The sequence below is a fragment of the Rutilus rutilus genome (assembly GCF_951802725.1).
Source record: "Rutilus rutilus genome assembly, chromosome: 1".
Taxonomy (NCBI): domain Eukaryota; kingdom Metazoa; phylum Chordata; class Actinopteri; order Cypriniformes; family Leuciscidae; genus Rutilus; species Rutilus rutilus.
Genome location: NC_140209.1, coordinates 53,489,763 through 53,500,184, shown reverse-complemented (window position 1 = coordinate 53,500,184; position 10,422 = coordinate 53,489,763). Strand labels below are relative to the sequence as shown.

At 35.4% G+C, this 10,422-nt stretch overlaps 1 protein-coding gene across 6 annotated transcripts in view; it reads right to left on the bottom strand.

Annotated features, from left to right (window-relative positions):
• Window positions 1-290: 290 nt before the first annotated feature.
• Window positions 291-10,422, bottom strand: part of spag9a (sperm associated antigen 9a) — a 49,313-nt gene continuing 39,181 nt past the window's right edge. For 3 of the 6 annotated variants that reach the window (XM_084417502.1, XM_084417501.1, XM_084417503.1), the window contains 9 exons: window positions 8,823-8,903; window positions 8,540-8,607; window positions 8,293-8,441; window positions 7,300-7,471; window positions 5,815-5,928; window positions 5,667-5,699; window positions 5,137-5,316; window positions 3,007-3,123; window positions 291-2,872 (listed from right to left, as the gene is read on the bottom strand). In XM_084417502.1, the coding sequence (XP_084273628.1) occupies window positions 2,748-2,872; window positions 3,007-3,123; window positions 5,137-5,316; window positions 5,667-5,699; window positions 5,815-5,928; window positions 7,300-7,471; window positions 8,293-8,441; window positions 8,540-8,607; window positions 8,823-8,903 (1,039 nt within the window). In that variant the 3' untranslated portion in view covers window positions 291-2,747. The remainder of the gene's footprint in view (window positions 2,873-3,006; window positions 3,124-5,136; window positions 5,317-5,666; window positions 5,700-5,814; window positions 5,929-7,299; window positions 7,472-8,292; window positions 8,442-8,539; window positions 8,608-8,822; window positions 8,904-10,422) is intronic. The other 3 variants (XM_084417505.1, XM_084417504.1, XM_084417506.1) reach the window with 2 other exon arrangements.

The following is a 10,422-nucleotide window of genomic DNA, read 5'->3' as shown; positions in this document are numbered from 1 at the left end:
CAATATCAGGTTGCTTCAGTCAAGATTCTGAATGAAAGACATTCAGCACTGCCTTATATGGCAGGGAAGCTCACCCATATCTTGTACGCTTGAATGCCATTGGCCAGTGTTACTGGCATGATTTAATAAGCCTTCAGTAGTATTTGGAGGAAGGGGGTTAGTAAACGCAATGTCTCATTCCCTCATCTCAGGGAACCAAGGTTACGGGAGTAACCAGAGACGTTTGTGAATTAGACTATTTTATAACATATGAACACATTAGTGAATAAAACCAAGACAGAAAGTTAATTCCCCATGAAATCGAGTTTAATAGAATTTAAAAATAAGGCTATGATGCAGTTTTAGCAAACTTTTGACAAGAAAAAACAGTGATGACAAGCTGTGGCACACACAGCAAGTCCAGTAAGAGTTAAGGGATACAGCGACTACACACACACACACACACACTCATCCACACACACAAATGCAGTAATATTTCTCAATCATCTCTACACACTCACACATATACACACACAACCACCCAAAAAGGTGGTGATAAACAAACATGAACAAACAAACTGCAGTATATTTAAAAAAAAAAAACATGCATAGCTCAGTACAATAATCATGTTGATTTCCGAACGATCCATGGAGGTTATACGTCATACATCGTCTAATACTGTCAAAATTGTTAGTCAGTTCCTTCAACATGACAACATCTGTGTCTGACGTAAAGCAAAACAATAACGTCCTTGTTCACAAATATGTAAAAAGTTACATTCTGAACCACAAAGTTCATTATGAAAAATAAATACTTGGAATGGTGTAGATGAGGATATAAAGATTCCCTTTATGTGTCAGAATTTAAAAGAAACAAAAAGCCCAAGACCTACCCATTTCCCCATTTACACATAAAAAGTCAAATATCCTGTTGCATTTGTTTCAACAGACATCAAGGTACAATAAAAGTGTCGAACAGAGCAGATACAAAAGGAGCGCAAAACTCAGAATTAGAAAATATAACACACTCAAACCGAGGCCTGGGACATACAATACAGACAAAACCCATATTAATTATCTGGTATGCTTAGTGCTGAAGCAAACAAAACTAAATCCAACACAAGAAATACAAATCATTTATTATACAATCCCTGTCAATTTTTTATTAACATTATTTTGTCCATTGTTTGTCCATTCAAGAGAGTCACAGAACATCAAAAAGCCTTGGCAATGCAAAATATTTGAAAATTAGGCTGTTTAGTTACGTGCTATTTGTTCTACGTTTCATCCTTTGGTAAAAGGGTAGACCATCTCTACTGCAATAAACACTACCGCGTATTAGAGCTGCACAATTAATCGTTAAGAGATTGCAATATCAATTCAAACACCCACACGATTCTGTCGCCAACGGTAACTGTCACTCATGACGCCGGGAATTGAAAGCTCTCCATTGAAATGAAATTGGCAGTGTGAACGCAGCTTTTTATTCCTAAATGGCAACAATTCGCCTGGCTATTAAACCAAAAGCACACCGAAACATTCAAATCTGCATAAGTGCTGCCTTTTCAACCAAACAGTATCGTTGTTTCTCTCTTACAATAATTCAAATTAACACAGAAGTACTGGGATAAAAGTTTATAGTTTGGAATCTGGATATAAACACTGGTGATGTCTATGGTAGCAATAAAAAAAAACAGAGCAAATCACCTTTTAAAAGTAATGTGGCGCTTCAAATAATGATTGTATCAGTTACATCGTAACACCAGTAGGTGGCGACAAGTGACTGTTAAAAATATTAATTTGCCATCGAATCATTCATTCAAGAGATTTGATTAAAAACACTGATTCATTCAGTAATGAAACAAAGTATTTAAGTGAGTCATTGAATCATTCGTTCAAACCAATAAAAAAAAATAGAATTTGAATTAAATAAACATTTTTATATAGACTGCAGCACTTAACATTTTGTCAGAACCTCTAATAAATTAGATATTATTTTGTTCAGTTGTCTGTTCAGAATCATCTGAGAATTGTGATCTCTAATTGAAAAATTCTATTTGATTCTAATTGAATCATGCAGCTCTTCCATATGTTGCTCTTTCCGGAGATTGTTTGTTCGGTACTGTCTTTAAAGTGTCAGAAAGCTCTAGCGTGAAAGAAGCCCGAATTTCTAGAGCTCCGGGGCTCCGTATAGGAATGATACAGGACTCATGCAAGCGAGAAATACACACATACAGACACGCACACCATGCTGTAAGGTGCCGAGACACACCGCTCACGAGATCTACGGCGGACATATAGCAAAAATAGCTCTCTGAGTTTCTATATACATGAACTACACAATGCTACCACTGCCATAGTGCACAGAGAAACCTCTGATCAATTCTGTGAACAACATAAAAAAAAACTACAAAAATCATTTTAAGCAGCTAACATTATAATAGTTCCCTAAAGTTACATGTAAACCTTTAAGACTTTTAGCACAGGATTTTCATATAGTTGCGATATATTTGTGGACGGACTTAAAGTTGTCGTTTTGTTCCTTCATTTCAACACTGATCTCTTCTGTCAATGCCAGATTTATATAAAACAATAAAATTAAATAAACATCTACGCAAAAAATATTAAATAACTCATTGTGATGTAGGGATTAAGAACAACACTATTATTATGAATGACAATATCCGTATCAATAAGAAAAAAAGTATGTCCGTGTGGGTTTGATCTAGAGTTCTCCGTTTAACCCGAAGCAGTGATTCATCAGTCACTCACTGCGCAACCTGCCAGACAATAACATAACTGCGCTCCGGCTTGGCAGGAGCCGACTGCAGTTTCAACGTAGGTTCGGCTGATTCTTCATCTTCATCTCGTCCCAAACCACCATCTTCATCACCTGAGAGAACAAAAAAAAAAAGAGATGGTTTTATAATGTCAGCAGAGCGGAATGTGCACATTTAATAGGTTTACAATGTGAGGCATCTGCTGCTCATGGACAGGTCCTGGAGACACTGGTACTGAAGCTCTTACCGATTCTGAAGTCGATGTATCCCTCTCCTCCGCTCATGATAAGCATGCTCTTGCCGTCTGGGGCTGAAGAGTCTGAGTTGTCAGGCGTGCCTTCAGCTCCTGGCACAATAACCTGACCTGAAACACAGCATTAGCACATTTGCACTCCATCAGTCATTATATATAACACCACAGATTTAAAACAATATGCTGAAAACGTTCTTTCGTCTAGTAAAATGCATATCAAATATTTTTTTTTGCACACACAGCATATTTTTCACCATTTAAGGTTTCACTTTATTTTGATGGTACCTTTAACACGTTCTGTTGAGTTAGGGCTGGTCGATAAAACGGTATCGGTATTTATCGACGGTACACCATTGTCGGTAACGATATAAAAAATGTTCGATATAACGCTCAATATTTTCATTCAAATGCGAAGAATACATTAGAATAGAATATGAAGAATATTATATTTAAATTTTATTTTTAATGTGATGACACAAATATATTACTCCCATTTATAAAACTAAAAGTTTCAAGATGTAGGAAAACTCAGACTTATTTTAAAATAAATTTTTTTAAATTTGAAATCAAGGAAATTTCTTTCTTTTTGCTGTATCGAAAATGTACCAAACCGTGACACCACTGTGTCATATCGAACCGTGAATTTTGTGAACCGTAACATCTACCTCAAAGTTTGCCTTGATTGTTCTACGTTTACACTGTAAAAGTTAAATTGCACACATTTTGTAACATTTTAAGGTCAAGAGTTTCTGTAACGCTTACTTTTTTATCTTAATATAAGACATACAGAAGATTTTTTTGTTTACATTTTATTTTTGACTGCTAAAACTAATACAATTTGTTGTTTGCCTTAATAATGTGGATAAATAAAATAAAAAACAGTGGTTTAACTTTAAATTCAAACTTTTCTACTTGTTTTAATAAAATAAAAAAAGGTTATACATTTTTTTAATAATTATCGATACCGAACGATATGAAACATTATATCGTGATCATTTTTTTAGCTATATTGCTCAGCCCTACTATAAGTAACGTTGCACCTACATCTCTACTAACTCTCAGTGTTTGTAGAGTATTAGTAGACTGGTAGGGTTCGGGTTAGAATAAGCTGACATGTATTTGCAAAATAAGTAGAATGTCTATTGGAGGACCATCACAATAAAGAGTCCACATATATTAAGCTAACAGTCTACTGATACTCTAATGACTGCAAGGTGACATGTAGTTGCAAAGTTACTTATAATAACAGAATGTTCAAAAGGGACCATCAAAATAAAGTGTTACCCCATCTTCTATCTGATTTTATATGTATGTCTAGCAAACATAATTCTTAATGAAAATATCGAGCGCTATATCGAACATTTTTTATATCGTTACCGACAATGGTGTACGTCGATAAATACCGATACCGTTTTATCACCCAGCCCTACTGTATATATATATATATTATTTACATTGCAAAAATATACATATAGACTTTACACCATAGTAGTATTTAGTATTTATTGTGCTGCATTTACTGTTAATAAACCATTTTAATATAAAAGTATTGATTTATGTTATATAGGGTTGACCATTTCAAAATCTGTATTTGTTTATTTATTTATGCAAGTATTAATGTAATATGTTGTTATTATGATATTAGGTAACACTTTCTTTTACAGTGTCCTTGTTACATCTGTTACATGTACTTACCATAGTAATAACAGTAAATTATGCATAATTACATGCAACTAACCCTCAACCAAACCCTAATCCTACCCTAACCCTAGAGTAAGTACATGTAGTTGCTTAATATTACTCAGTACTTAAATATATAATTACACTGTAACAATGACACCTTAAAATAAAGTGTAACCGTATATTATTATTCATAATACATTATTGTAATATTCTTCTTTTTATTTTGAGCTAAAACATGGTCATTTTGTTTGTGAGATTGACCCACATATCCTCAACATGCTCCCAAACCGGTCCTTTTTACCACGGTTGCTATTTACCATTTAATGTGTTCTTCTAGTTATTTCCCTACAGATGTATAATGAATAGGAAGTCTTGCACATTCACAGAAAATAGCTTGCTTCCGTGTTTCAAAATAAGGTGGCTAATGTTAAGATGTTATACCTGGAACTGTAGCAAAGAATTTAACAGCGTCTCTGTGGCCATGGAAGCAGAGCTGAGCGTGTGCCATGGAGCAGTACGGTACGTACGAGCCAGTCACAGCACCGACCACGGTGTCATCGCCGTACACTCGCACCGCCCCACCTGGACGACAGGCGATCGCTCCCACCGTCTTATTAGCTGCTAGGGGAAAAGTGTGTAAACACAAGTGTCTGAAGCATCTAATGTTAGCAGTTAGTATCTTGCAGAGAAGATGCCTGTCAAATTCAAAGCACAGCCTTTCGTTGCGAAATTACTAGGATACAGCCAATAATATTAAAGCATTAAAAGCAAATTTCGACTAGATGCAGATTCACTGCTGATAAGCTCAGAAAGATGAAGTTGGTTGGAGAAAGAGGACGATCTAAGAGGAACTGAGAACAAAGAACTTGGTTATGAAATATTGAACACAGCTGAGCATAAAAGCAAACAAGCCAAGCAAGACAGCTTTGTTTCAGAATTAATCAGCTGTCAACAATGTGTTTCCCACTCACCCCTCTGACCTAGATATCCACACTGACCTACAGCTACAGAGACGAGAGAGAGAACAGAGAGAAGTGGCCAAAGAGACTGAAACTAAAGCTGCCTTCCACATCAAATACTGATGTACATATGTTTATGTGTGCTGTGATGTTGGCTTACAGTCTGATAACGGGATGGAGATGATGACACCATTTCCTGTTCCCACCCACAGCCGGTTACAGGAAACCATTAGAGCCGTTATCCTCACAAAAGAGAAGCCCAGTTTCCCTGTTCCTGTTAAAGACAAGTGGAAGTCCGATAATTGTCTATTTATTCCAAAGCATATTATAAAAGAGCTCAAATCTTGTCTTGTAATTTCATGTGTTTTTCAGATGCACACTCCCATTCAAAAGTTTTGGGTCAGACAGACTTCATTTTTTTAAAGAGACAACAGGTCTTCGCAGGCCCGCTGTCAGGCAAATCTGGTTTCGACAATTGTAACCCTCCATTTAGCTTAACAAGCAAGCGAGTCTGGAGTTGGTGTGAAATAGCATTGTGCAGGGTAGGAAATGCCCGCAAATTTAATTAAATGCCCGCAAAATTCAAGATATAAATTGTACGAGATTGTTTTTTATATCATATAGTTAAGCAATATCACACGAGGAAAAATGCTGTTTTCCCGAATATCAGCACAATTGCAAATGTAATACAACAGTTCAATAAACAATATATCAAACAGTTGATATTCATTTACATTTTTAAACAGTAATGTCAGTACATTTTAACTGGTTTTGCTCTATTTGACCAATGATAACAGTTCCAAACAAAGCAGAACAGTTGAGTCTGAATGAATCGTTGTAAAAAGTCGTAAAAGCAACGTAGAGATAGTGTTTTTATTACTCAACAGGTGAGTGAGGTATTTTATTGAACATAAATTGCCATATGTAGCTCTTTAACAGAGTTCATTGTAAAGCATTATCTGTCGTGAAGGGTCATTTCAGTATGGTTGTAGCGCTGTGCTGGAATTTATTAACAAAGGACAGGGTCTAATGGGTAAAGCTACAGTAACGTCTTCAGCTAGTCAGCTTGAGATCTTTCCATCTAATCTCTGCTTATATCTCTTAAGCCTAGTACTGAATGTTTTATGAGCAGCAGGATAATCTTTTTTTTTAGTTATGAGAAATAACCATATTCATCCACACAGTCAGGCTCAACCAAAACAATGTTCTTCTGCAAAATGCATTCAGTTTTGTTTAACCACTAGAGGCCCAAAAGCTACATGGTGCACTGCAAGGATACTGAATTGATCAAAAGGGACACTAAAGACATTTAAATGTAACAAAATATTTGTCAAATAAATACTTTTGAACTTTCTATTCATCAAAAAAAATCCTGAAAACAAAATGTATCAGTTTAAACTTTCAACAAAAACATGAAGCAGTTTTCAACATTGATAATAATCAGAAATGTGTTTGAGCATCAAATCATCATATGAGAATGATTTCTGAAGGATCATGTGACACTGAAGACTAAAATTCAGATTTGATCACAGGAATACATTACAGTTTACTATATATTACAATAGAGAATTTTAAATTGTAATATATTTCACAATATTAAGCAGAATAATAAAAGGTGACCATGAATTTTTCACAGTATTCTTACCTAACATTTTGCTGACATAAGGCTCAATGTCCACATCCTGGAGATGCTGGAAGGTGTGAGCGTGGAAGAGGCGGAGGGTGGAGTCTAGTCGGATGGACACCCAAATCCCATCACCCACCCAGGCCAGCTGACGCACCTGACTCTCCTTACGCGGGTGGGCATCAAAAGACCTCTGTTTCATAAATACCCAATGAGAAATGCATCACAACTTATTGTAAAAACATCCTGCTTAAGCAAGTTAAAGGAGAACTTCACCGCTGACAAAATGGGTTTTCTATATAACATGGCAGCCTACACAGTAGAAAGGTGAAACAATTTTTGAAATCCGTGCTACCTGACTAGAGAAAACAGCAAAAAAAGGCTATTGTCTTTCCTTTTGCCCAATCGGTAGGAAAACCTCATTAGGCGTGTTGCCATCCAAGGCCACTCCCAGCCTTCTGCTATAGATAGGCTTAACCAGGGAAATACTTTTCAGCAAATTATAATGGTGTCGACTTGTATCGTTCCCAGCTGCAAGAATTCAAAGAGTTAACGTTTAGCAGGAGTGAGTTACTTCAGGTCTCCAGTGAAGGATCCAATGTGTTGTAGGCACTAGAGGCTGGATCGTAAATACGGAGAAAACACAGTGATGTAAAATATGAAAAACCTCAGTGTTTGTAGTCAACATTTCAAATTGAATGACCACGAACTCAGTGTTTTGGGCCAAACGCAGGAGAAAACTGAAAGAAACTGCTGTTCTGTCAGTTTCGACCCAAAGCAAAGCAAATAAACATGAATTTCTCGGTCCAGGTAACACGGAGAACGAGTAAGCATAGTTCATTTACATATTCTATCGACATCGTTACAATTAAAAAGCGGGTTGAAATAGGCAAAGTTAAACTAAGGAATTTTTGCTCTCAAGAAAATTGAATTGAACAAATACTGATAAAAATTGCATGCAACACATTTTTCAAAAACACAAAAGCTTAATAGAGTAAAGACATAATCCTGAACCTCTATTTTCATTGCTTTGGGCTGAATGACATAGATCTTGTTCTTGTAGCCGCACCACACTTTATCATGCACAACGGTCATGCAGCGGATTGAGTGATGTGGCCGGCCGAGGTCCAAGAGGTGGTAGTTGGTCAAATCCCACTGGCTGTCTGTAAAAGTAGAAGCAAGATGGGTTTTTTTTTTTTACAAGTAAATGTCAAAGTTAAGATAAGTTTCTGAATTATTAGCAAACTGACAAGTGTCTTACCAAGACCTCTGTGGAATACGGCCAGTGTACCATCAGCCAGAGCCACCAAAACACGGCCTTTCACATGTCTATGTCGAGAAACAATATAAATATCATTAGCACTAGTGTTTTCTTTTGATTGCAGCTCAAGATTGAATGAAAGTGCAATTAAAGTAGAGCTAAAAAGCAAAAAAAATAATGTATCTGGCTACATACATTGGAATTCCACTCAAATATGAAATCAACAATATTCCAAAAGTTGTAATATTACCTTCCTAAATTTATAAGGTTACTTTCCACTTACACTATGTTCAAGATGGAATCCTTCAGCTTGACAGCATGAAGACACTTCCTCCATCGAGCGACTGATGAGTGCACGTATAAACTACATGAAAGACATTTGCAAATGAGGAATTGTCAGATTGTTTTTCAATGGTGAAATATAACAAATCGTTGATAATCTGATAGAATGTACATTAAAGAGCTCTCTAAATATATTTTTTTCAGTGCAGTGCAGTTGCAGTACTGTAGATCTTAGTCAAAGTAGACAACATTTATTTGGCATGAATGAAAACAAGGCAGGCTGTGTCATACTTTTGAGTACTTAAGTGTTGATTGTTCAGCTGACAAAAAATGTAAAGTATAAGTTTTCAATTTCAAGTGGACAAAAATACTACAGATGCAGATTGTAAAAGCGAGATCCAAAGAAGTATGGCAGCAAAATTAAGGAACGTTCGTTTTGACGCATCCAGTTTAAACAGCTGGTTTGCGTCTCTGTACAGACTTCAAAAGGTTCACAGCATCAGGAACAATTGGATGGTTTAACTTTAATGCCGTCCTGGATCACGTTGAAGGATTGTATGTTTGTTCGGAGCATTTTGTTTTGTGAGCGAGACACAGAGAAATGGAGAGTTTGCAAAGAACCTTTTGTTGAAAGATAAAGCAGCCAACTGTATTGGATCTGACAGCAGCTGCATCACAAACCGTAAGTAAATGATTTCATAATACTTAGTCTGTAAATGAGGGTTTTATATGGATAATGTTTTCTAAACACTCTCATGCAATAACGAGTGGGCGTTGATACTGTTTCCTTATGCAATGACGTTAGCCAATCATAACAGTGGCCGTTTACTGACCAGCCTTAAAAGGATTAAGGTTAAAAATAATTGTTTTTACACAAGTATATTTGTGTGTTTTTTTTGTGAAAAAAAATATCTTTATTAATATTATATGTGAACTTCAAGGAACATGTTAAAATAATTTTAAAAAATCCATGTCGTGACCATGGATCCATTTTTTTAATGTTTTGAAATAGGCTGCATTTATTTGATCAAAAATACAGTAACAGTAATATTGTGAAATATTATTACAATTTTAAGTAATTGTTTTCTATATTAATAAATGTAATAATGTAATTTATTCCTGTGGTTCAAAGCAGAATTTTCAGCATCATTACTCCTCCAGTCTTCAGTGTCACTTGATCCTTCATTCTAAAATGATGATTTGCTGCTCAAGAAACATTTAACATTACTTATTATTATCAATGTTGAAAACAGTTGTGCTACTTCATGTATTAATATTTTGTTTCAGGATTCTTTGATGAACAAAAAGTTCAAACAAACAGCATTTATTTGAAATTTATTTGTAACATTATAAAGATCTTTACTGTCACTTTCGATCAATTTAGTGAGTCACTGCTGAATAAAGTATTAATTTATTTAAAATAAACAAACTTACTGACCCCAAACTTTTGAACAGCACTGTATATACTCATATACAAACTCATACTTATATATAAACTCCTATATAAAACTAATTTTGCCTAGCCTATTTATTTAAAATTATATTCTCTCTACATATTTAAACTTGTGACATTTTTTGAAAAGTTTCAGTATTGAGTGTTT